The following is a 26,770-nucleotide window of genomic DNA, read 5'->3' as shown; positions in this document are numbered from 1 at the left end:
CCTGCTATCACCCTGGAGTGAAATTAGTATTTGATACTGGACAGTTTTTGTTTTATTCTCATCTAAAAACAGGGATGATAGCTCATAAAAGAGATTTCAAAGGTCTTTTATTTTGAAACTCTACATCAGAATGTCCTTATTTTTTCTGAGTGACTAGATGGGGTGTCATGCTATCACCCTGGAGTGAGGTGAGTCTTTGATACTGGAGAGTTTTTGTTTTATTCTCATCTAAAAACAGAGGGATGATAGCTCATGAGACTTCAAAGGTATTTTATTTTGAAGCTCTTTAACTTTTACATTCACTCAGTTATAATGTGATAGTTATACGTAGTTTTCTTACATTATTATTGATCACATTAGCCCTATATAGTACATATTTTAATATGTTTGGTATAATTGTTATTGACCGAGTAAGCACTTTTATTTTGAAGGCAGTTTTTCGAGGCCGCTACCGTAATGCATAGGATATTCGCACACCGCAAAACAACGGGGATGCTGGCTTGACTCTGTTTTCCGAAGTGGAGGCTGGCTTGACCGCAGTCCCGGAAGTGTGGTTTTGTGCAGCCAGTTCAGCAGGTTTCATCTCAATATGTCTAAAATCAAAACAGTAATTTGGCCTAAAGTGATTTTATTTGGGGACTCCATCACACAGGTAAGCTCATGCAACAAATATTTTAAAGGCTGATGTATTTTGCAAGCTAGCAGCTTATGCTAACTTACTAGCAGTAGTCACAGTTAACGTTAGCTACTAGCTTGTTAGCTTAACTTTGGAACAAATAAAACTGCTGTTTTTTTTCAGGGTTCATTTCAACCCAATGGTTGGGGTGCAGACATTGCCCACAAGCTAGCGAGGCACGTATTTACTATATTTATTGTAACCTTAATGAAAGTGCTCGTCTTAATGTTTATTTTATATTTCACTTTTTTTTTTAAATTAAATATAAAATAAAGCACCTTTGACTAATATCTGAATGTGAAATATATTTTTCTCCATCAGGAAGTGTGATGTCTTAAACAGAGGGCTGTCTGGCTACAACTCCAGGTGGGGTAAGATACTGCTGCCTCGCCTATTCAGCAGCACCAACTCAGAAGAAAACAACATAGCTGCTGTCACGGTCTTCTTTGGATCCAACGACTGTGCTCTGCAAGGTACAGTTTCACTAACACCTTATTAACACACAGCCTGTGTTGTAAACATCACCTGTGATCCAACACAATTCTTCATGCTTATCGTATTCACTACTATTTACATGTTGTTTACATTGTTAGAACATACAATGCTTTGTCATTTTTATAGACACTATTCTATGACTTTCTTTTGACATTCTAACTTTTTTTTTTATGGTATACAATTTTAGTTTGGGGTTTTTGACCAACATACTATGTATTGTAGTGTACACAAAGTAAACAATATACACTATTTATTTTCTATCCCCAAAAGTAATGAAATCGTAATGAAGACCCACATTTCTAACATGATCCCATGTTGGATTTTCTTTTGCTTTATGAATATTTGAAATGTGGTGCTTTGTTTACTACTCCAACAAATCTTAACACAACCTTAGCTATTTATATAAAACATTGTATAATCTTTTGCAGGTGTGAACCGCCACTTGATAAATTAACTGTAGGATAATATATAGCATAAACTGCATACATTTTTGTTTATAACATTTTTTGGGAATTATTCTAGATAATTGACTGAAAACAATGTTTAACAGACACATTGTCACCAATAATAATCTGCCTTTCTATAAATGTATCCCCCCTTCATTGGTTCCTGTTACCAAGATGAAAACCCACAGCAGCACGTCCCTCTGCAGGAGTATTCAGAGAACCTGAAGGAGATCACCAGGCTTCTTGCTTCAGTGGGAGTGTCAGCAGACAAAGTCATCTTCATCACCCCTCCTCCCATTAATGAGTCAGTGTGGGAGAAGGAGTGCATTGTGAAAGGTAACGCTCATTCACAATGTTTCCTCTCTCTTGTTCTTCTGTCCTTACACAAGCCACGTATACGCTTCAGGCCTACAAAGAATAAGAGTGCTTGCTCATCTCTTTTTCAGGATGTACGCTCAATCGCCATAACTCTGTAGCGGGTCAGTATGCCCAGGCGTGTGTCCAAGCTGCCAGTCAGTGTGGTGCAGACGTGCTGGACCTCTGGACACTCATGCAGAAAGATGGACAGGTGCGTACTTGTTATTGATGGATTGTATTGCTTCTTCTATTTTATATACTCATTTATATGTAAATTAAGCAGTTTTCCATTGCCTGAACTACGACAAACGTTGGCCAGAGGTCTTTCCTCTTTTGTTTTCTGGCCTGTTTTTGGAGCACCCCATTGTTCTTAGTATCATTGGTAGTCTTGTGCAGCAAACACCTTAAGAACTTCTTAAAAATAGTCAGGAAATAGAAAATAGAAAGTGGACTAAAATCCAACAAAGGAGATACAATCAAATACAATGCTGCATCAATTTAGAGTAAGTGGCATTTTACATGACATAAAAGCTATTGTAGTGGCCAATTATGCAAAAAGGAATGTTCAAAGGCCACTTTCGAGTATTGACTCACGTATGTTCAAGAAATCCAAATACCTTGGTCGTTCTATTCAAGTGCTTTATTAGGAAGTTCAATGGATCAACTGGCGGCCCAATGCCGACTTGCAACCTTTGCACGGTATTTAAACAAATAAACAAACAAATCCAACAGTCGTACGGATGTGTGCGGTCAAAAATGTTTTCCAACTTGCTCTCTAGATTTCCTGCTGTGTCACGCTGGCAGCGTCATTTATACCTGAGCACGCTACTACATTCTGCTTTCTATAAATAATAACAAAACATAAAACTAGAGCAGACCATAAGCAAAATAAAATGTTACAAAAACAGTATAATTATAATTCATCGTTATTCAGCTCATTCAAGTTCAATTAAAGAATATTCAATTGGCTCACCAAACCATAATTCATTACCATAAAATAATGTGCCTAAATGGCTCTTACAGCTATAAAAAACAAAAGGCCGGCAGAATTTGTACAATATTCGTTTAGAATTTTAAGCTAAGAAATTGAATAGGCAGTCAAAGATGTCAGTATTTTGTTTGATATTAATGATTCGAGAAAAATGTGGTATGTATCGTCAATCCTGCATCCTTAGGTTTCAAATGTCTCAATATGAGATTCACTGAAAGCATTGACCTTTATTTGACCAGAGCTAGTATTTTCACCATGCCCCATTATCTTCCTCTGAATGAATTTACTTTTATAGCCTTCCCGTTTTGTCCTCTGCTCCACAGGACTACACAGCCTTTCTGTCTGACGGGCTGCATCTGTCCCAGGAGGGAAACCAGTTTGTGTCTCAGCACCTGTGGGAGCTGCTGGAGAGTCGCCTGGCCCACCTGCCCTTCATCCTGCCGTACTGGGGGGACGTGGACACCAAGAACCCCGAGAGCAGCCTCCTCTGTGACCAGTGAGGGAGAGGATCTGAAATATCATACAGGGATGAATCATCTGTGGAGGACTAATGTTAATTCCAGAGTAACCGGAGAGCCTCACACAGGACTGCATTCCTGCTTTTAAACAAAGCAGCTTTGATCATTTTTTTTCCATTAAAATGTGACAAATGTTTGAAATGCACAATAAAGATATTTTTATTTTGAGATGTGTGTAAACAATACAAGCACAAACTTAAAAAAAAAAAAAAAAAGGAACTCAAGGGTTTACTTTTTATAGCATAGAAACATTAAGAATATATGACACACTACATCTGCTCGTTGTGTAACAGCTCAAATTAATCCAGGAGAGTAAATGTTAGCCACACTTTAGTTTTTCCCTTGAACTAGCTTTCAATAAGTATTTTTACAACATGTCTCACAGCAAGCTACAGTGGGGAGACAGCATAAAATAACAGATGCATTAAAAAAAACACAAATATCAATTGATCATCTCAGGAAGTTTCTTAAATCACTGAGTTCATGATTGTCAATATTCATGCCTCGTATACTGGAGCTCTTTGCAAAGACATAAGTTGGCTCAGAATGATGAGGCACAAATTCAGAAAAGGCACCATGTTGTTCCATGAAGACAATATGACTGTCAACAGCTGGACAAATACAAACTAATGGGTTCAAAGGGTTAAACTATAATAAAATATCTTTTGAAAAAGAGACCATCAAGGAAACAGCACAGTAAGAACATATTTCATTTTCCAGTGATGTGAAAAATACTTTCAAGTGCAGTTTTGATGCAGTTAAAAAAAAGAAGCATTTTAAAGTCAAGTTGTGACGCTGAGCACACTGAAATGTTTCATTTACGGTAAAATAACCACAGCTACATCATCAATATTATTTCACATCATTCACCTGTTGATCTGCTAGTGGGGCAAAGGTTGCATTGCTTTGAAGACAGTACTAAATGCACATACATTAAGGAGACTGGTAACTGGTAACGTGATGTTTTTTTAAACTAACTGATCCACGAAAATAGCTCACCTTTTTTTAATTGCATATTCAACAAAAAGATAATTGAATGTGTTTGGGAAGCCGAACTGTGGCGGATATATTTCCACAGAGTAGGTTTCATCTGTCCAACCCTAAAAAAGGTGGATGCTTTTAAACTAAAAGTGCTCTCAGCACTCTGTCTCTTTTGTGTCAATGCAGTCCTGCCTCTTGAGGCGCCTCCGGTCCCGGCTTTGCGGGTTCTGATCGGTCAGATCCTCGTAGGAGGATTTCGTAGCCGACGAGGAGGCTCCTGCGGTTGTGAAATCGTCCGACAGGCCCTCCTCTCCCAGGTGAGAGCCGCTGCTGGTGTCCTCCTGGATGGTGGCCATCCGCGGCCCCCCGGCGCTGTCCGGGATGGAGCCGGAGTTCAGGTCGGGGGCCTGGGTACTGGTGCTGACCCCGGGAGAGGCCCCGGCCGGGCTCTGCTGCTGAGGCGGGGGGGGCAGGGAGGAGGGCGCGGTCCGGCCGGCGGAGAAGAAGGGAGGTTTGACGATGCGCACGGACGCCGACTCGAGATTGTTCAGCATTTCTTGACTCTGCAGAGCGAGAACAACATGTGAGACCAAAACACAACCAATCTGACTGTCTCCGACTGAGGAGGGATCCATTCCCTTTTTACTCCATTCTACTTATATCTTCATCATCACATTATAGTTAATAATCAGAACTCTAAAGCTTTTAAATTATACTTACAAATAATGTACTAATAGCCATCAGCCATCTCCACCCACAACACCCCCTTTCAAAGTGGGAATGAGTAAAAAGAAACATTTCTCACAGTGGACATTTTGTGTTGTCAATCAAAGGTTTAACTAATATTAATAATGGCTGCAGTCCATCCACACTGTGCATGCTGGCTCACTTTAAGGACTTCCTGTCACACCTAAGTGGAATTGTGCCATCATTAATGTCATTAGTTGCTGCTTTGCTTTTCCTGTCAAAATGTCTGCCATGAAAAACGTCTATAGAGGAATGTACCCTCAAGTCTCCACAAGTTCCCAATCAGACCAAACAGAACACATTGTACACAGCCAGTCAAATAAAAGAACGAATAACAAACACCCTCTCTTGGAGCTTTGAACAGCAGCAGATACAAACTTAAAAAACGTACACGGCATCCGATTTCACAAAACACAACCAAGGTGCAACCTGTTCAGTCCTCTCGATGTTTGAATACTCCTAAAGATGCAATCTTGCTTTCTTGAGGTAATTTCTGATCAGATAAGACTCTGCTGTGTGGACAACATTAAAACTATCCAGTCACATTAGCTTAGCTTCAGTTTGAGCCTCTCAAAGACGCAGGAAACGTGCAAACAGATCAGTGATTACATCAAGGAGTAAGTGACTGCAGAAGTATCCCAAACGTGGGCAGCTGACCATGCATCATTATGGACTCCATGGCAACGCAACACCAAGCCAGACGCACTCACCTATGGCGGGAGCCCTACTACAAACTTCCACCATCTGCTGCAGTTCCAATGAGAATGAAAAGGGCCAAGGCAAAGAGTCAACGGGTCAACGGAGCTGGAACCTGACAGTGAGGCTGACTGATGGATTCTGAATCCATGTGTGGTCTGCTCTCACCACGTGCTTTCAACACTCCGACTAAACATCAGTTATCTCAGGACTGTCTTGGGAATGGTGTTTCGAAAATCTTTATGAGGCTAAATGTTAATTAGTATCTTTCTATCTTTGTTCTTGTCCGATATCTTTCTCACGAGAGCTTTTTTAACTTAATCACATCATGTACTGATTGTAAACATTTGTTTTACAGGGCCTTTAAAAGAAAAATTAATCAAAGAAGATTATTTTTTAAGAAGGGTTGCAAAGGCCAGTTGTGTAGCACATAATAAAATATTCTTAATTTTTCATGTTTTTTTTACACTGTTAAAAAAACAGTCAAATTCAAGAAGTAAGCCCCCCTTATTATTTTATTTATTTTGTACCTTTATTTATTACAATACACATTTTATTGCTGTTTTTGTATTTACTTAAAGTAATCTTAATGTGTTTAGCTTTTGATCAAGTCTGTAATAACGGTTCAATTGTATAATTAATCTCAAATAATGGTTGAACATGGTTTAGCGCCAATTTACTTTGATCTATTTGTTTACCTACACTGAGAGAGGCTTTGTATAATTTCATTGTGCTTTGAGTCAAACACAGAAAAAAGATGTTTCTGATTTTTAATGGCGACAGAGATTCAGAAAAATATTAGTAACTCAACCTGAAAAATCAGCCTTCAGACTCCCCTCTCCCTCCCTTATTAATGATGTCAGCATGTGGGATTGTATTAGTTAAGTTAGTGTGGCAGCAAGGCAAGTGCACACGATCCTATTTGGTCAATTAAGAGAGGAGAAACCTACGCTTGGAGGGTAGTAAAGGGACTTGGTGTTATCCTCATACTGCTGGTCAAGACGTTTGTCCTGCGGAAAAAGACCACAAAAGACTGTCAACATTTGACTAAGTAAAAGATGGTATAATAGTATAATGATAATGATGATTGAAAAATTAAAGACTGCTGGAAATGAATACAAATCCATGAGCAGCAGATTCTTACCACACAGTGAACGAGGATACTGAGAGGAATCCAGAAGACTAGTGAAAACACCACGACGGAACCCACGATGTTATCAGCCAGGAACTTTCCTGATGGGGTTCAGGGGGATAGCAGGAACAAAAGAAAGGTAAGACTCATAGTCATCCAAAAGAAGATAAGGACATTTCAAATCCTTACGTCTGCTTTATTCGGGCTGTACAGAATGGTGTGCAGCATCATTCATCATGTTGACAAAACAATTATAAAAACAGCATTTATTTTTGTCCAAAAGTCAAAATCTATTAAACAAAGCTGTAGTCAATTTTATCTCACAAAGTATTCTGCTTAATCCACATCTGTTGTTGTTTTTCCTAGCAAAAACAACATATTTGAGCTTGTTTGCCATGCACATAAAAGGGGTACACTCTGACAAGTTGTATTTATTAAAAATAGATGTTTTTCATTTTTTTAATACATTCTGATGGCAGACACTTCTTCCGAAACCTCAAAAAGAAAACATGAACTACATTTTGTAAAAACCCTACATTTGACACATTCTCATGGTTAGTGGTCTGTTGTAACAAACTTACCAAATGTGTTGATGTCCAGCTTGTCGATAAAATCCCACAACCTCTCGATCACGTCCTGCACCTGCTTCATGCACTTTCCCTGTATTCAAACAAAAAGCTAAAACATATATCATTCATACAAGGCTTTTCAGAGCTGGACAGTAATAGGAACTAAGCACAAATAAGTAAACATGGTAGAATCAGCTGATGGACAAAGAAGAGGTTTGGTGACTCACGCTCCCGTCACAGAAGCCCACGGTGCACGGTTTCCCTTTGCGCAGGAAAAGGAGACTAGTATTGGACTGGATGAAGGGGGCGCAGGCGCCATCGCTCCCTCTGCAGCACACTTTACAGGAGTCCTCCGTCTCTGCAAACAGAAAACGTTGAAATAGTTATAATAACTTTATCCTGCATTAACAGTGGCAGTGCACACATTACATCCAGTCATTGAGACCTGTAAACAATCTTTAAAAATCCTATCCTATATCTGGATGCAAACTAAACAAAAGGTTGTTTAATTGTTTGGCTTGTAGGACTTTCACATCGTCTAATGTTTTTATGTATTTCAGAATTGAACAAATATTTCCCCAAGGTATGATTTCAATTTCTTTCTTTCAAATGTCTTGATGTTTCATGTCAAACTCTGGGACCTCCATGATCACTAGGACTCGGCTGTTCCATTGGCCAACCATTTGACATCGATCCACTTGTGACAGCAGCTCTCACCGTTGCAGGCGCAGGACTGAAGGTTCTGCATGGCCTCACAGAAAGGGTTGCACTCTCCATTGAGACAGCGACCGTTGTCAACACACACCATGTTGTCTTTAGCGTTTGCAGGAGGGGGGCATTGACTGCTGTTGCCTAATAGGTGAAAGGAAGGTAGAGAGGTGTAAATGTATAAAAAAACGTTGGCGCAGTTCTTGTGTTAGACCAGCAGGAGGCGCTCACCAGTGCAGGAGGATATGCCTTTACAGGTCGCATTAATGGGTTCCTGGCATCTTATTCCTTCATGCTCAAACGTGCAGCCCCTACAGCAAGGGCTGTTTCTGTCACTGTGGAGAGAACAGACACGTGGGGAATGTGTGTGTGCCTTAAACTAGAAGCATCTGAAGCTCAATTAATCAAATGTTGTGAGCTTTTAGACTTTTAGTAGAAATGCATCTGTGATTTGGACCTCATACCTGCACTTTGCCCCACGGTTGAATTTGCATTCAGCTGAGCAGCAGCGGTCGTCGTTGAGGTGGAGCAGCCCGGGGTCGCACTCCTCCCCTTCCTCCACTCTGGAGTTCCCACACACCTTGCTGTTCCTCTCCTTGAAGCACACGGGGGCCTTGAAACGTAACGTCTTCCCTACGGAGACCTTGCTGCAGTTGGAGAAGCGCTTCACGAGGGAAGGAGAAGTAAACGAGGGTTAGATAGTGAGTGGGAGTGTTGGAAAGAAGATGTGGCAAAGGACTGCTAAAAGTGGAAAAATGAAAAACAACAACATGTCAATTAGGGCTGTGTGATACGGAGAAAATGTATTATGATTTGGAATATTTTCGACCAAATACCTCAATATGGATATTGCAACATTATTGCTGGCTTCACTATTGGTGCTTTCACATGATATTTTCACAATTAGATTCTTGATAAATAACCAGTAATGTGGATATAATGCCTAAGTAGCTAAAGGTACATAATAGAAAAAGCTTCAACAGTCAGTGGGTTCAGGTACTGTAAAGTAGCTTTAAAAACCAGGAGAAAACAGATACGCTATCAGAAATCTAAGAAAGTATCTAGTCTTATATCACAACATTGGTATAATATCGATATATTTCACAACCCTCATGCAAATCTCTGTCAAATAAATAGCTGCAAGGATAAAATGTCAGTGAGAAATGTTTGATTCTTCTTTGGATAAGTAAGAATGAAGTTACAGCCCCATCAACAGTTTTACTATCTTTGTAAGCCTTTTTAAAAGATGCATACTGATGTGATCCAAGATTTCTTGTTTGTTGTTTATGTGCAGGAAAATCCCATTTGATAAACAGCAGCATTTTAAACACTCAACTTCAGCATCGTCATGCACATCAGTTTCTAAGGCTGATGTCGGGGGAGGTGCAGTATATTCACTGTCATGTTTTACAGGAACAACTGTGACTCACATTTATCCAACACTGAATGTTCAGCATCTCAGATTCCCACATCATGTCTCATTACGCAGCGTGAACTCAGTGTTTACTCATAACTGTCTGCATAGTTTGTTATATAGCAGATGGTTATGCTCCTGCTGTATCCTTCTGTATGTCGAAGTTTGATTTGAACATTTTACGAGTACCTTGTTGTTGACATGGTCTCCGCTCACAGCGATCGGGTACATGACGAACTTCCCGCCGTGGTCGTCGCTGGGAGCGCAGTATGGGATGTTGTCAGGATCGTGTTCCGCTCCAAAGTTATGGCCGAGTTCGTGAGTCGTCACTAGATCTGCTTCCTGAAGGGACAAGCGTCAACATATAGTTTACAACTGTATTAAATAAGGAATAAATGGCACAAAAACTGCAGGACAAAAAACATGTCTTATAGCACATTCTCCCATTTATAACATGTATTGCTGTCAAAGAACATACGTATTATAATAGCGGTTATAATATCACAAAATTACTCCAAGCTCTTGTTATGGTAAAAAGGTAACTTCGAACTGTGCAAGAAACTGATAACCGAGGTGCCAAAATGCAAGTGTTAACATCTTCACTCAGACCACCCACACATATAGCATGCGTCTCCTCTGCTTAGAGCCGACACTGCATGACATGTTGCATAAAATCCTGCTAAAACCGTGAGCACCCATTTACTAGCCTTGCGCGAGGTAATGATTGAAAACGAGGAATACAAACCTTTGTTAGGATGGTTTTGCCGTAGTTCTTGGTGCTGGTCAGGCCTGTGTTGAGGTAACTGGGCTTTACAGAGTTAGACGGGTAGTATGCTACAAGAAGAAAAATCAGAGCTTGATGTCAGTATCCGGTTTGCTGTACAAAAAAACCCATGGCTCCACTAGTCTGTTTTCCCACACTTGTGTTTAATTTGTTTCGTTACTGATGTGAGACAACACAAACAGATCAGCAGCTTAATAAAACTTCACATGATTGTGGGAGGTTTTCATTGAAAGGGCAACATAGATGGTCTGTAAACATGACAAACAATTGCTCTGAGATCGATCCATGCCATGCTGCATTGACCACATACTGGTGATGTTTTACATGAGACACACAGCACACAAAATGAAGCCGTTCTGCCATGATGGGATGTGTCCTTACGTTTCGGGCAGAGGCCGCCCAGGGCCTGAGGTTTGGAGGGGGCCACGTAGGCCAGCCCCAGGGTTCCCTCGTCGAAATCCTGGTAGGTGAACAGGTGGGCCAGACACACAGTGGAGGCGTTGTCAGCGATGTCCGAGCTGAATTGCTAAAAAAGGGACAACATTTAAAATATTATCTTCCATTTGTTTAAGTTATTTTTACTCCCTGTCTCACACAAGCAGTCTCAACACTGTAAGACATTCTCTTTTGTATACGTTTTATGACATTGACTTTATGAACTTATTAAGACAAGGACATTAACATTTCGAAATTCAACTATTTGAGATAGCATTACTCTAAACATGTATCAAACCTAATCCCGATTTATTAACAAAAGGATGAACTACTTCAAAATCTAAATATTTGAACCGAGCAGGACATTTCACCAGTCAATTGTTTTTCCAGATGATCTCGAACATATCTTTGATATTTGTACACCCATATCATATTCAGTCCCAAAGTTTTGAGTGATCCACTGTATTTCCCCAACCTCTCCTCTCCTAATGTACACTTTGTCTGGGTCTCCTTTTTTACCTCCAGAAGTCTCTTCACGTCCCAAACCGCCTTTCCTTTCACAGGACTGTCCTTCATGTTATAGTGGAGCCATTTGGCGTTGTGCACGGGGGGGGGCTTTGTAGACTCCTTGTTGATGATGATCTGAGAGAGGTAATCAAAGACACAATTTTTGAACAATTCATCAAAGCTGATACAAAGCCTTAAAACAAATCTCAGTGAACTGGCTCATGATCATCGTTCTGGGAAACTCACGAGTCAAGACTCCGAGATGCATAACACACATTAGATATATGTTGCCCCTAAAGTCACAGATAAATTATAATTTGTTTAACTTTGTCTTATCTTTCAAAATTGCAGTATGGACTAATGAAATATCCAAATGGCAGAAGGGCAGTATATGGTAAATATCTGAGGTAAATATGAGGGTGCAGCAGTGAAGTCTTGACCTACATACTGTAGGTATTTTACAGACTTAGTTGTTCCCTTGTTTGGTACAGACCCTCTTACAAATATATATCACACCATGATTGCTTCATCAAATATTTCAAAGATAGTGTGAAGATCATTCCCTCAGTTTCAGTCAAAACAATCGCAATTATTAATAATAATAATAATAATAATAACAACAACTATGTAACTCTAAATCAGTCATTCAGCATCATGTTTTGTGGCTTGCAGTTGAAGCCTTCTTTATAGGTATTGGAATCTACCAACCTAACCCTAACCCCCTAACCTAACCCTAACCTAACCCTAACCCCCTAACCCTAACCATTACAAGTGTTTCTTGAAATGCATGGTTGGAAAATAACTGAGCATCTAAATGAATGCATAGCTTTAAGATGAGAAAACCCGGGACTCACAATATGAGATACAGAGTCTCCATTCATTCCCAAAGCCAGTGGAACAAATTAAATACCCCGGAGGGCAAACACAAAGGCGTTCAGTTCCTCCTTAGAAATGCTGTTCTCAAACACACTGACGTCAGTTAGCAGGGATGTCTGATGCTAAAACGCCACAAATTGCTCCACAAGTTAGGCGTGAAATGATATTAAAATGCAGTTCATCATCACACACAAACACACACCTGATGGATCTGGACCCCATAGCCTATAAATTCATCATCCCAGGTTGTGTTCCTATAAATGTCATCAACTCGATCAATCAGCTCAATCTGGAGTGAGAGATGGGGAAAAAACACATCGTTTTTTTTAACAGTAAGACATATTTAAACATCACAAAAACAATTCATTTTGCTTTTACAGATCCAATGCAAGTCTCGATTATTTGAAATCCAGACCGACTGAAAACCTTTCTGCTGTCATTTATGAAATCAAATCATTCAATATCTAACACTGCACTGTTGCTCTTTTTTTTGTTTGACTGTCTTATTGTAGTTAAATGTTTTATTTTTGTAGCTATTTAACAAAGGTTTTACTTGGATTAAAGCACCTATTGTTTTGGGTTTCTTTTGCGCTTTGTCTCAATGTTTTAGTTGTTTAATGTGAAGCAGTTTGAATTGCTATATTGCTGAATTGTGTGATGCAAAATAAACTTGCCTTGAATATATTCACATGTATAGTCGACATGCTGATCATATATTAGTGCATTTGATTTAAAGCTAAACTGTTGAAATAAAAAACATACATTAACCTCATAATACCCTATGGATGCAGGTTCAATCTTTACATGGTGAATTATCTCTGGAATATTTTTGGTACATAGCATCATGGAAACAGACCAGGTAGTTGAGAGTGACGCTCTCTTGTCCGCGGCCCATGTGTTCAAAGAAGCGGTAATCTGCGACCAGCAGCAGGGGGCAGGTGTTCTTCTTGTGATCGTGAGTCTGTCTCTTCTCTCTGTGGAGGAAGCCTGAAGAAGCACCAGCGGCACAAAGAGAGACAGAAGGAGTAGATAAAGGAAAATGGTCACAGGCGGACAAAAAGCAAAAGAACAAAGTAGTGCTAATGTTCATTAAGCATTGTCATATTGAGGTGCAGCAACAGTCGAGGGAAACTAATGTAGGAAAGGAAGTTAAACAATGAGGCCATGCTCCAGTATTACATTGTTAATTGCCCTCATTTTCACAATTAGCAGCACATATTCTTTTTAGTTCGCATGTGAACTGATTAAACGCTGCTTCTGTTCTTTCGAGCAAGAATAAATCCAGTTAGAGCTAACTGTTTTTTTCTCCTATACATCAATTTTATGTTCAATCTGAAAGCACATTGTTTCGTATTATAATGAAGATGTTGATTGCACAATGTAAAGGCTGAAGAGCAGTGAACCCGTGGGCGGTTAGGTCCTTATAGACAGAGTTGCATAGCTAAGCCACAGTTTTGGTCTATGTAGTTTACATTTACATAAACAACTGAGTAACGGTCTACAAGCCTCGCTATAATTACGCAATTGTGTCAGCCAGAAAATTAAGGCTTGATTTACAGCATAACAAAATCAGCTAAGTGTTAGTTGACTAAGAATTACTACTTACAAAACTGACCCATCTAGTGGATAAAATAAAAAGCCTAATTTGTGTTTGCAGTATAGGCCTCGATGTATAGACACAATATGGCCGTGCAAAACATTGTGACACAGGGCTTTATAGACTATACAGAGTTGCCTCATAAACCTTAAGTCTTAAAACAATGAGTAGTTGAAGATTGACAGAAATGGAAAAACAGGAAGAGATCCCATTTGAGCATTACATCATACACTGTTCAGAAGTGTGGGGGTGCGCTGCCCTGTGTGGTGGGAGACCGGTGACGACTCGGAGGCATCTGATTGGGCAGCAGAGCCTGCATGAATTTGAATGCCTCCTCCATAAGAACCTTCACCTCACATCATATCCCCGATGAGTACTTTCAACCAGCAGCCAGTGAGAGGTGTTCGATTTCTCCTCTGGCACATTATCAAGGCTATATGCTTTACATTTCCAAAGCAGCACAAAGGATTCAAAAGGCATCTGGCTGTTACATAATACCCACTTGTCAGCAGTGTGTATGTGAATGGCTTAGGCTAGGTTTTACAGATAAAAAGGCTTCTATTAAAGTGACTGTTACAGACACCTAACACCCACCTCTCTTGTCTCACCATTACAGCCATCTCCTTTCTTCCTCTCTATCCTAAACATGCGTTATTCTTTTACTTTTGTATCTACTCTTAACTAACCACAAACAAGAGCGCAGAGCAGATCAACTCTTTTTTTTTATCTCCAACCCTGTACTTACCCTTTCTTTCTCTTCCACATTCCTGCTACAAATAGCACCACACACATTTGCAGGCATCGACAGCTTAGTGAGGAAAGCAGAAGCTGAGCTCACCCTTTTCCTGGTCCACCTCCTCCTGTCCATCCCAACTCCTCCTGGCAGTCTTTGGCAGCAGATCGTTAGCCTCTGCGTGGACGTAGCCACACACTTTTGGAGAGGCGATGCGGCTCAGATTCTTGATGTCGTCCGAGCGATAAACCAGTAACCTGCCATCAGCTGGGGAATCTGTAAACCTCCAGAGGGGCTGGAAGTCCAGAGAAAAACAGGTGGAACTTGAGAACAAAAGCAAATGGATTGATGTGAAATTCTCAGCATGAGATAAACTGGGCTACAAGGCATAAAAGCTGCCTTCCTCTTTCACTTTCGAATCTTTAACATATTTGGCATAAGCTAGAGGTGGAGTTTGGACGGGCAAATCAGAAATAACTTCAAACTACTATCATGGGCATCGTTGTTAAAATGATCAGAGACAGAAAGCCCAGGTTATTATACCAATGTAACAAATTATCACTGGTATATCCAAAAGGCAATCACAGAGTATGGCACTACCATGACTAGTCTTTTTTATGCTGAGAAGCAATATCATCTAACGGCATAAACAGCAAAAGCATCCCAGATTTTGAGTACAGCAAAAGCACCATGTTCTTTTTTGTTTTGTAGCGTAAAGCATACAATTGCACTTGGTAATGCTGAAAAGGCCATCACAGTCCTCAACAGTGTGGCCTCTCTACTGTCAAACTAAGTCAAATGCCTTGGATAAAATGGCTTAGGGTTAAGTGTATTCAAAAAAATGGGTCAGTAGTACCCTCTCTACTCTGACTCTACACATAAAAACGATTATGTTACAGTCAGTTCTTACCTCTACGTTGTACTCGACTTCATCAGTAAGGATGTGAGCAGAAAACTCATCTCCTTCTATGTGTGCCTGCACACGGGAATTCTCCTCCCCTGGAAACACAGAACAAATAAAGCTTTAATTAAACGATTGACATGTGCAAACTAAATACAGTAATGTAAAAAGGCGCACTGATCAATTAAATGACCAAGCAGTATTTACATCAGCCCAACATTATATGTATTGCTGATATAATATGACAAATAGTGCCATTTAATTAGTCATCATTTCTCAGATTCAAGTTTTTCTCCTGCACATGCAAAAACACTTGCCTGGGAAATCCAAATTAGGGTAAAAAACTGTATTTACAATGAAACATTGGTGAATCCCTTATGCCAGAAGTTTTTACTCACCAACAACATGTCCAGTGAAATAGTTCTGAAGATGAACATCGTACTTTTCCTCCCTCCCATGTTCATCAACAAACACAGCTTTAAAGTCCTCAGTGAAAAGGTGTGTGTTCGTGGTCAGGTAAAGCTTGAAATTTCTAAAAAAGAAAGGAAGAAAACAAAGCTTATATACATTAACCTGAACATGAACATGATTGCTGCTTCAAAAAGTACTTTTGTTAGGATAATATCTCTTCATTCGATCATATGTCATAGTCTGACCAATGATGTTTAAAATGCAGTGGTATAAAGTAACTAAGTAAGTACATTAACTCAAGTACTGTACTTAAATACAATTGTACTTCCACCCCACTAATGTTCAGAGGTAAATAGTGTACTTATACTTACATAAGTTACTTTGCAGATTTGGATTTATAGTGTGAAATATAGAGAATACTTAAATAAGACATAATACTAGTTACACCTAGAGTAACATTCACAAGCTACCCTGCTGCATATAAAGTTATTAAAACTAGTTCCACCTTTACCAGCTTTGATATACACATGTATGCATCAACAATTATAATCAAAACACTTGCATTTAGAACTGTGAGTACATTTGTATGCTAATACTTTTGTACTTTTACTTGAGTAACATTTTGAATGCAGAACTGTTACTTGTAACAGAGTATTCCTATAGTCTGGTACTTGAGTACTCCGAGTAGTTCTCCCACCTCTGTTAACTAGTTCCACCTTTACCAGCTTTGATATACACATGTATGCATCAACAATTATAATCAAAACACTTGCATTTAGAACTGTGAGTACATTTGTATGCTAATACTTTTGTACTTTTACTTGAGTAACATTTTGAATGCAGAACTGTTACTTGTAACAGAGTATTCCTATAGTCTGGTACTTGAGTACTCCGAGTAGTTCTCCCACCTCTGTTAAAATGTGAACTTATTCTGTATCATTACTCCAAAGTACACAACAGCTGTTCTCTGAGTAGGGCTTCTGTCAGAGACATGAGGGGGCTGCTGTACCTGTGCAGGGCTCTGAAGCTCACCAGACGCTCCAGGTGGGACTGGGTGTGGACGTCCCTCTTTCTTACTGAGTGCAGCTGGAGGCCTGACAATGGCAACACCTCAAAATCTGACAGGATGGAGCTCAAAGCATCTGGAAGACATGGAGAGACGACAATGGTCATCCAGGACCAAGCAGAAACTGCGTGTGTTCATTCAAATCACCAGATACTACACATACTGCAATCTGGAGCTGACAATCCGCTCCCAGCCTGATGAAGATCTGGTTTTATTTAGCAAGTATACAGGACTCATCGCCTAAGCATTACACTGTAATTGATACTGGTTGATAATTACAGTAAATACTAATTACATAGATAGTTAGAAAGCACATAGTTCATAAAACAGAAAGCCTGAACATTCTAGCTAATGTTAGCCTGAGTTAGCTTGCGTTACTCACCGTACTCCGGGTTTTCTTCGTGATTCTCCTCCGTAATAACTCTCGACTTAATAGCACAGTTGACCCAGCAAGGAGCCAGAAAGGCAATGAACAGTATGCTCTTCATTTTCACTCAATTCAGCCAGCTATGCTAGTGCTGTCATTGTCAAAAGTTGCTCGGTTTGTCTGGACAGCTAGCTAGCTGAGATACCCGGAAATGCACCGAGTGGAAAACATCCGCTTTTAGATTATACCACCCGCGAGGAAGCGTTGGCGAGACACACAGGTAGTTTATTCATGACAAAGGCGCAAAAAGTACTCATATATCTGTATTTCAGTAGTAACAAATCACACTCTTAAAATACTGTTACAAGTAAAAGTCTGGCATTTAAAATATTTGTTGTAAAATTACAAAAATATTAGCATAGAAATGGGCTGGAAGAAGTACTCAGAGCTTGTACTTGAGTCAAAGTAGAAGTACCATAGAGTAGGAATACTCACTTTGTACAATAAATACTCTTTACAAGTAAAAGTCCTGCTTTCAAAATGTTACTCAAGTAAAAGTAGAAAACTATTAGCATAAACAAGTACTGAAAGTACAAAAAGTAGAATTACTCATTATGCAGATTGGTCCATTTCAGAATAATATGTTTTAATTATAATTATTGATGCATTAAAGCAGGGGTGTCCAAACTTTTTTCACAGAAAAATATACGAAGGGTTGGGCCGCTCACTAGAGGTACATTGCCTCATAAGTTCAGTTATAACTTCTAAGTTAGCAAAATCAATCAAATGTAGGTCAATGATGTTTGTGAGTGTTGGCAGCTCATCCCTTAAAACAGAAGCCTCAGATTGATTATAATAAGGAGAAATAGGAAGGGTATATTTCAAGCTTGTTATGTAAATAAGTCATTGGGCTTTTTTCTTATCAACTAATAAGATATGTTAGAAAAAGTTTCCAACTTAAATTGACTGAATTTATTTGAAAAGTGGTTTTAACACATGAATACTACTGTGTAATATATTTTTACATTTATATTTAAGAAGTACAATGTAAGACAAGCACAAGTTTCATTTGTGGGCCATATTCCATTATACTTTTGGAATTTGCTGAGGGCCGATTCAAAATGGAGCGTAGGCCGCATTTGGACACCCCTGCATTAAATTGTTATCAAAGCTGGTAAAGGTGCAGCTAGTGTTAATTCTTTTTTATTCTGCAGGGTAGCTTGTGAACTTACTCCAGGTGTAAATTGGATTTAAATGTTGATACTATTTCACATCATTAATCCAAATCTGTAAAGTAACTAAAGGTATCAAATAATTGTAGTGGAGTAGAAGTAGAAAGTAGCACAACATTGAATTCAAGCACAGTACTTGAGTAAATCTACTTAGTTACTTTACACCACTGATAGGGACCAGAAGTGCACTCAAATGTAAGCGTGTACTCAATATGCAGAATGGATCATTTCAGAACAATGCACATATGATATCATTAGATTATTATGTTTGCATTGTTGTGATAATCACTTTGATGTTCCAGCTGATAAGGTGGGGCTGCTTTGTATTTCTTTCATTATCTTTTTTTTTTTTTTTTAAATAATTACAAACCACTAACAGTATACATTAAATGCACTGGAGTTAACTTACTATATATGCAAATTATTCATTTTCTACCTAGCATTTCAAATGTAGTTGCATAAGTTTCATTCTGGGGCAATAATTATGTTGAATCCAAAGAAAGAAGCATTCTCATTCTTAAAGGATATCAAGCTGTCAAGTAAGTAGCAATAATAGAGAATTGACATCATGAAGTACATTATCAAGCAAATAAAATAAACATACCAACTCAGACTTGGTTTATAAAATGTTTTATTTATGTTAACATAGCTGATACATAGGGATTGGAACAGTTCCACAAGGCTTTAGGGGACTACAATTGAATGAATAGTAAAACAATAGTGGCCCAAATCTCTAATGACAATCACTGGACAGACTTAAATCACCCACTTAAAGGATGTGTACAAACCTGCATTTAAAATGACTTAACTTGAGACTTTGACATGTGTGTTACAGCATTTGTTCCCATTCCAGTGTAATATCTCCAGAGACATGCATTACAGAATTGTCTTCTTCCCATTAAAAAGGTCCCAGCATTTGTTCAGACAAGCCACACAATTCCCTCCCCCCCAAAAAACAACAGGCATGCTTCAGTGAAAGAGTGGCATCATAACCAGGGCAGAAAGTGAGGATCTAACCAATTAGCACTATTTGGCCGTTTTATACTATTTAATGCCAGCATGTAAAGTGCACTAGCTTTCCCTGCAATATTCAAATGTAATCAGTTTAAGGTTCAGCTGCTGTAACCGTACCACGTAATTGTGTAGAGACAGACACACTTTAAAAAGGGTATGGGAGAAACTAGTTTTTATATTGAACATTAATTATCGGGAACAAATCCAAACGGTCTCAAATGATTTGATAAAGCATCCAGTTGTTCAATGATGGGACTTTAGTTTTTCCTGCCGCTAAAATGAGCTAAGGGTTTGATACCATGTCAAGCTATGGATCACTTTTCTACGGCTGAAACTGCACAAATGGGGAAGGCCATGACAAACATAAACCAAAGGAATGGAGGGTTTCTCTTTTCACCAGTTGCCAAAATCTACATTATGAAAAGAATTATTTATTCATTATTATTTCCTTACATGACTCTTTTCAGCAATCAGTTTCATTGGTAGAATGTTTGAGTGGAGCAATAAGGAATGAAGGATGTGTAAAAAGTTTTTTTTTTTTTCTTCCTTTTGTTGTTTTTAGAGATGACTCCAACATCGAGGGTTGGCGGTTTTTAGTTTTCATTTTCAGCCTCTTGTTGTCCCTCAGCCTCGCACTCGTCCTGGCTAGCAGCATCTGATGTCCATAACTGAGGAGAGAAACACAAATTGAACACACAACTTTACTCAAACAGGCAATTTAACAATCTTAGTAGTTGTGTTAGGATACAAGTTTCATTTTCTGGTAAGACCATGAATCAGGATTCAAACCCATATAAGTATAACTTAGAGTAAAATGACCAATAGTATCCTAACTCATTGTGGGCTTGGTTATTGCTTACTTTATGAGAAGTTACCCCTGCTGCCAAACCCAAGTGGGGGCAAAAAACTGCTTAAACTAACTCGCTAACCTGTTGGTTAACTAAGGAAACTGCAAATAGCATGACTGCTGATTGGGTGGACATTGTTGGGAATTCATTTTTTTCATAACTGTTTAAGATGAACTGTTAATGAGCATCAGAGATCATAAGCAAAAGAACACCTTAACCAGAGCTTAATTGTGCGGAAAATGAGGAAAGTTTTCCGATCATCAAAGTGTAAGTGATCCAGTATCCAATAGGCCGTCCTGCCAACTTATTTTTTCCTGAGGTACCGACTTTTGTATTTATAGTAGCCGTCACGTGTTTGCACCTCAGCTCATTTGTAAGGAGGATGTACATTTTGATTAGGAAGGCAGGTGTTTGTTTTCCCATTCTGTTTGACCATCGCAATGCTAAGTCACTTTTGTTTCAGAGCTTGATGATAAGCAGTAGTTTTTTTCTGACAAGGCGAGGTAGGTCAAAGTTTAAGAGCCACGGTTCATTATTAATTTTTAGATGTGTAGCCGTAGTTCCTTAAATGGTAAGGTCTTTGTAGACGCAGCTACCAGAGTACTCATCACCAAGTTTAAATAATCCTTGCGTCCAATCGTTGACACAAGAAATACATTTTCCAAAACCTTTTGTTGATTCAGGGAGAGACTGTCCTGAAGCGCGGGCCATTACACTCATTGTTAAGGTTCATAACGTCTCAGCCCTTACTATGAAATCAGGCTTTTGTCCTTGCTTTTAAGTAAAACAAGTTCAACACATTTGAAGTTTGTTTAAAGAAAACAGAGATTATAAGAAAGACAATTAGGCAAACATAGTGCAATTGTGACACAGTGAAGATCAGAAGGGAACACTCACTGTCAGGTTGTCCCTGAGGAGCTGCATGATCAGAGTGCTGTCTTTGTAGGACTCCTCATTTAGCTTATCAAGATCAGCAATGGCTTCATCGAATGCCTGCAAGCAAAAAGGAAAATGTTGATACATGAAACATAGTACACCTGTAGACAAGGTAAAGTGAGTGATGACGCATACAGACCGTTTTAGCCAATTCACAGGCTTTCTTTGGAGAGCCCAGGATCTCGTAGTAGAAGACGGAGAAGTTCAGCGCCAGGCCCAAGCGGATGGGATGTGTGGGCTGCATTTCAATCTTACTGGTTTCAAACGCCTTCAGGTACGCCTCCTGTGAGTCTGCAATGGTCTCTAAAAGGTAACAAATAGAATAAACAAAAAGGGTCAATTGATGTTTTGAGAGATAAATAAATATTAAAATATACATTGAAACTGTATTTTTAGGTCGTTGAAAAACTTCCTCTGAGGGAGTTTGTCTTTTCATAAGCTTTGTGGGCTAAACCAATTTTAAATCATCTTTTGTTGTTCACATTTCAATGATGTTTTATCCAACCGCAAAGGTTGTTTCAGGACATTTTAGTGGAATATTGGAATGAAGTTGCACAATGACAACAGGTCAAATCTATCTTAACACCTCAAAGCCAATGAGTATTAAAAGATATGCTTATGGAAAATGTATGTATAATATTTTTCTCTTCAATTTTTTTCATTTAGAAGGTTCAGACCAATTAGCTGCCACCCAGTCGTGTTTCCCGTCCTGTGAGATTGGGGACCTGTGGTCACATGGCCGAAAAGTCTACCTTTACGTCATTTCCAGCTCTCAGCTCGGACACACTACTATTTGGATGTTTAAAAGGGCACGACCCTTTAACATGCATTCTAAATGACTAACCATCTTAAAAACAGTACATAAAATGAGAAGCAAAGTAGCAGGAACAACACAGACAATTTGACAGGAAGGCATGAACTCACTCTTTTTGTCATCCCCGGCAACTTCGGCGAGGTATCTAAAGTAGTCCCCCTTCATCTTAAGATAGAAGACTTGGCTGTCGGAAGTTTTGGATTTTTCAATTAAATACTCATCCAGCAGTTTCTGTGAAGACAGAAAACACAAGATCAATTTAATCAGATGCACTGAGAAAATATCTAACCGTAAGACTTGGCACACTGTGACATTTGACTGACAGATGAAGAGACAAATCTGAAGGATGATATTTAGAATAAACTGAAACAGCAGACACGGTACGTATTTAGAAAACAGTTTCAAAGCACACTGTCAAAATGGGCACTATTGGTGTGTGAGCAAACGCTAAATAGGTGGGGCTCACCCATTGTAAGTGTCCTACTAGCATCCATCCACCAGAGAGCACTACTACTACTTCATGGCTGCTCAGTTCAATGATTCATATGAACAGTTCTGCTCCATTAGGTGTGTTGGCTTACTGTGTGTGAGCTAAAGCTTAAGTCTCTCCTGTTGGGGTCTCTACAAGGCCAGGCCTCAAGTGTGTCCCAAACTGTCTTTTGCCCAAAAGTACACACATTACTCTCCTTCTGTGCCTTATTGCTGACTCCTGTCAGATGAGGCATAACCATCCATACCCTACCCTTTTGCTGGCATGTTCAGTTTCAACAGTCACAAGAAATGTGTTGGTGAGTTTTCTACCGCAACTGTATTTTCCTTCACTAACGAACACCTACATATTTTGAATCAAATTACAAAACATAAAATTAATTTAATCTATGCTTTACCAATGGTAATATAGCAGTAATAAAAATGAAATGAAATCCTGGAAAATAACCAAGGCTTATCTGCATCATTGAAATGTATGTCTTATGCTCATATTAAACAATTTAAGGAATATATTAACTTAACAATCAGAATGAAAATGCCCAACAACTTCATCCTAGCAACAGTTGTGCCTGAGAGGGTTGTTAAGATTACATTTTTGCTAGGACCTAAATACTTTAAAAAGAGCCATCTCATCCAAATCTGGGGGAAATAATCTTTGCTTCTCTGAGCCAAACCCAACCCAGGAGCCACTCCCCTGTCATTTACCGACATAAAGATTAGCTCAGCCGAAACACATGTATGTCTCAACTCTCAAGTGCTAAACATTCCTCAATCACTAAATGCTCTACACAATAGAGAAAAGAGGGGTAGCCTGGTGTTTTAACACAATGCTCTGGTTTCAGGAACCAGGACTAAGTAGAAAGCAAAGTAGAGTGGCTGTGGATCAAAGCCCGGTTTTACGTGTGTGAGATCTTTAACATGTCAGGAATTGATATATTCCCTTTCTTTAAAAGCTTCAGATGTCAGGGTAAAGTATGCCGTGTCTTTTTCTGAAGATCAGTGAACCGCATCATTTTGCTCAGCTGGCCTCTCGTCTAGTCTACGAGGCCTACATTCACATCCTGTGTAGAGACTGGAGTCCCTGTTGCTGCCTTTAGCTGAGATGCAAGAGCTTCTGGTTTCAGTCTTTTTTTAAGGGAACTAGAAAAGGGGCACACAATCATCTTACTTGACTATTTCGGTGTCTACACTTCTGCCTTTGTGGGTGAATAACCTACCCGTCAGGTTTTGTGCAGACAAGTTAAGGCATGAGGACTGACACACCCTTCTCTGCTGACAAACTCTCAGTCAATACTCAATGGCAGAGATACTGAACGCTGAGTCACAGCTGCTGCGCAAGTGCGTATTCTCAGGAACACGTATGGAAATCTGGTTGAACAAGAATGCCCCCTGCAACGTTTCAGTGCATTTCTAAAGACAGCAGCAAATGGAAATGATCTCAATCTTAGTGCTAAGCTTCTGCCCAGATCTCCTATAATCCATTATCAAGGCTGGGTAGGAAAAAAAAATGCAACGCACCAATCTGTGCTGTTGCATTAGATTTAACAAGAGGGGAAAGTATAACACCAACCCCCTAGTATTCCAGCAAAGCTAAGCCTTTACATGTGTGTGTGTAATGTATGAGAATGCATTTGGCTCCACTGTCAATCACAGCGTCATTAGGTTCAATAAGTGGCTCTGCAGGCGGGTGTCACTTTGATGATCTGTACAAACTGGGCTTCAGGGAGTGTATGAGTTGTTTAGGCATGTCATTCTTGCACTGACCAGATTCAGCTTCTATCGGTCAGATGGGACTGCATGGATACTAACACATCAGAGCTTTATAGAGCAAGAGAACATAGCATATCTTCCTGTGAGTTCTCTCTCCACACATTTGGAACCACCTTGCTGGTGTAATAACTATGACCTTTTGTCAGTGCATGCCCTCAAAAGATTTCAGGCTCATTGTTCTAATTCTAGATTCCCAAAAGACATGAACAGTGGGAGGACTACATAATACTTCCTTGTCCTTTGTGGCCATAGTTACAGGAGGAGCTTACAAGAAACAGGGAAGATGCAATTTAACACATCTTTAATGGATAAATATATACCACTTAAAATGTTGTGACTACATATAAGGCATGGAATCACACCTGAAGTTGACCACATAAGTGTATGTCACCAATTCCAAAGTCTATCCCTTAATATCTAAGCTAAATCATATATTTCACTTAATACATTTGAACACCTCCCCCCTTGGCACCTTGCCTCGAGAGTAAGAATTCAACCATACTGCAGATATGGCAATCACTAATGAAACTTGATTAAATCATAATGATGTACTTATGAGGTTTTTAAGAAAGGGATCTTTAGCTCATATACAGATAACATGGAGAGAGGGGGCAGTCTTAAACATATATTGTAGAAATGTGATATTTTACCAGGACGTCGTTGCAGATATCTTGTAACTCGCTTTCCACCTTCCCCCGATATTCCTTGACCATCTTCTGTTTATTCTCACTTTCCTCGCTCTTAGTTTCTATACTGGACAACACCCTCCATGCGGAGCGCCTCGCCCCGACCACGTTTTTGTAGGCGACGGAGAGCAGGTTCCTCTCTTCGTTTGACAGCTCTTCTCCCTGCTCCGTAACCTTCTTCATCCATTGTGCCATGTCGTCGTAACGCTCAGCCTGCTCGGCGAGCTTGGCCTTTTGAATAAGATCCGCTCTTTCCATAGTTTTTTTATGTCTTGGAGACGTATGGACTAGAAATCCGGGGGGACACTACAATCTTTGTTGGATTGTTGAGTTAAGGAATGGGCGTAGCAAGAGATCGACGGTGTCGGTTCCCTCAGTAAGGTTACAAGCTGCGTAAAGGAGAAGATTCAATTAGTAGGTGTGGATATAAATATAACGTTAAGCAAATGCAGTGCAAAATGGCCCACCGATTATCATGACATGAAACAACATACATCCGCCTGGTGTGGTGGTGCTGGAAAGTGGCACCATCTAGGTTAACAGCAGTCATTGAAATGCGCTGAACGAATAAAAATAACGTTTACAGACACTGCTTCACTTCAACCACAATTATCTTAACTTACAATAATAAAAAAGACCCAGTGTTGCCTTTATACACGGTGTATAAGCTGAAATCGGCTAACGTTACTACAATTGCAGCCACAAAGCTGTCTGCTGCTGCTAGCTATGCAAGTTAGCAAAAGCTAGTTGGCGTTAGCTACATCGGCCACTCCTTTAAAAAAAAAAAAATGTCACGTTAGCGCTACTCACACTAAGCATTAAACGAACGACAATATCACAGTTCGGAAAACAACCAGCGTTTATATTCTTAAAGGGTAGAAACAAGAAAAAGACTCATCGTTACTGACCTGCTGAGGTCCAAATTTGCTCCTGAAATTGATCCGATTTGAGTGGTTGCTCAGAAAGGCAGAGAATGGCAACAGCAGCGAAAATACAACTAAACGTGCTCAAATGGGGCGGGTCAACTTGATATCAACTATCCAATCACTAGTCGAAATCTTATTTGATTGTCAGGAACATTTAGGTGTGTAAACGAATAGTTGTTTAGCGCGGGGGAAAGAGGCGGTCCGTCTGGGGTAGTTTGGTAGACCGGAACGCTGCAGCGGCTGGGGCCACGGGGTTTCCTCCAATTAGAGCAAGGGACGAAGACGTCATCGCATTGCCATGGTGATGCTCGTCCAATCACTCGCTGCCCTCACACGCCGTAGTTTGCTGTAGGCGGGTGTGGCACTCACGAGACAATTCGCCTTCTCAAATCTTTATTCACGGACAATTATATGTTATATTGTTTATATAACCAACATAAACTATGAATGTACATCTCACACGAATGGTTTGCATAGTCAAAACCCGATGTAGCTCTTTAATCTGTGCCATAGAACTCCATTGTTGTCCAAATATCTTAATCTCATCCTACCAACACAAGGACTACAATAACCCAGTGTAAGAAACCACATTTGATAGTAAAATGTTTACTTTTCTTTTCAAAACATTGTTATTTATGTCATCTGGGG

The 26,770-nt window shown here is 39.6% G+C and overlaps 3 protein-coding genes across 3 annotated transcripts; 1 reads left to right on the top strand and 2 right to left on the bottom strand.

The window, feature by feature from the left end:
• The first annotated feature begins 494 nt into the window (after nt 1–494).
• On the top strand, nt 495–3,651 carry iah1 (isoamyl acetate hydrolyzing esterase 1 (putative)). The gene is made up of 6 exons (XM_079693834.1): nt 495–652; nt 800–852; nt 998–1,149; nt 1,792–1,953; nt 2,064–2,185; nt 3,289–3,651. Exons 1-6 carry the CDS (start codon nt 590–592, stop codon nt 3,463–3,465), a joined length of 729 nt encoding a protein of 242 aa, XP_079549960.1. The 5' UTR covers nt 495–589; the 3' UTR covers nt 3,466–3,651.
• adam17a (ADAM metallopeptidase domain 17a) lies at nt 3,618–17,658 on the bottom strand. The gene is made up of 19 exons (XM_079693832.1): nt 17,423–17,658; nt 16,984–17,116; nt 15,962–16,095; nt 15,573–15,661; nt 14,768–14,957; nt 13,189–13,319; nt 12,535–12,621; nt 11,469–11,591; nt 10,896–11,040; nt 10,476–10,564; nt 9,920–10,072; nt 8,781–8,980; nt 8,548–8,651; nt 8,326–8,460; nt 7,836–7,966; nt 7,621–7,699; nt 7,052–7,140; nt 6,858–6,917; nt 3,618–5,027 (listed from the first exon to the last, which is right to left on the bottom strand). The coding sequence occupies exons 1-19, from the start codon at nt 17,526–17,528 to the stop codon at nt 4,620–4,622; spliced, it is 2,586 nt and encodes an 861-aa protein (XP_079549958.1). The 5' UTR covers nt 17,529–17,658; the 3' UTR covers nt 3,618–4,619.
• A 1,595-nt stretch (nt 17,659–19,253) lies between these two features.
• On the bottom strand, nt 19,254–26,261 carry LOC307046590 (14-3-3 protein beta/alpha-like). Its single transcript, XM_079693029.1, has 6 exons — nt 26,105–26,261; nt 25,161–25,585; nt 22,362–22,482; nt 21,577–21,740; nt 21,399–21,494; nt 19,254–20,321 (listed from the first exon to the last, which is right to left on the bottom strand). Exons 2-6 carry the CDS (start codon nt 25,452–25,454, stop codon nt 20,247–20,249), a joined length of 750 nt encoding a protein of 249 aa, XP_079549155.1. The 5' UTR covers nt 25,455–25,585; nt 26,105–26,261; the 3' UTR covers nt 19,254–20,246.
• Nucleotides 26,262–26,770: the final 509 nt, after the last annotated feature.

This window comes from Notothenia rossii, assembly GCF_949606895.1.
Source record: "Notothenia rossii genome assembly, chromosome: 7".
Taxonomy (NCBI): Eukaryota; Metazoa; Chordata; class Actinopteri; order Perciformes; family Nototheniidae; genus Notothenia; species Notothenia rossii.
This window is presented reverse-complemented; position numbering and strand designations above follow the sequence as displayed.

Bases quoted from the DNA above. Each gene is read 5' to 3' on its own strand.
- iah1 (XM_079693834.1), top strand. From the start codon at position 590: ATGTCTAAAATCAAAACAGTAATTTGGCCTAAAGTGATTTTATTTGGG. The intron at 853-997 runs GCACGTATTTAC...TTTCTCCATCAG, and splicing joins ATTGCCCACAAGCTAGCGAG to GAAGTGTGATGTCTTAAACA. The intron at 2,186-3,288 runs GTGCGTACTTGT...TCTGCTCCACAG, and splicing joins TCATGCAGAAAGATGGACAG to GACTACACAGCCTTTCTGTC.
- adam17a (XM_079693832.1), bottom strand. From the start codon at position 17,528: ATGAAGAGCATACTGTTCATTGCCTTTCTGGCTCCTTGCTGGGTCAAC. The intron at 7,967-8,325 runs GTGAGAGCTGCT...TTCTGTTTGCAG, and splicing joins TCAGTCCTGCGCCTGCAACG to AGACGGAGGACTCCTGTAAA. The intron at 7,141-7,620 runs GTAAGTTTGTTA...GAACCCCATCAG, and splicing joins GCTGGACATCAACACATTTG to GAAAGTTCCTGGCTGATAAC.
- LOC307046590 (XM_079693029.1), bottom strand. From the start codon at position 25,454: ATGGAAAGAGCGGATCTTATTCAAAAGGCCAAGCTCGCCGAGCAGGCT. The intron at 22,483-25,160 runs GTAAAATATCAC...CTGTCTTCACAG, and splicing joins ATATCTGCAACGACGTCCTG to AAACTGCTGGATGAGTATTT. The intron at 20,322-21,398 runs GTGAGTGTTCCC...TTCTCTCCTCAG, and splicing joins TCCTCAGGGACAACCTGACA to TTATGGACATCAGATGCTGC.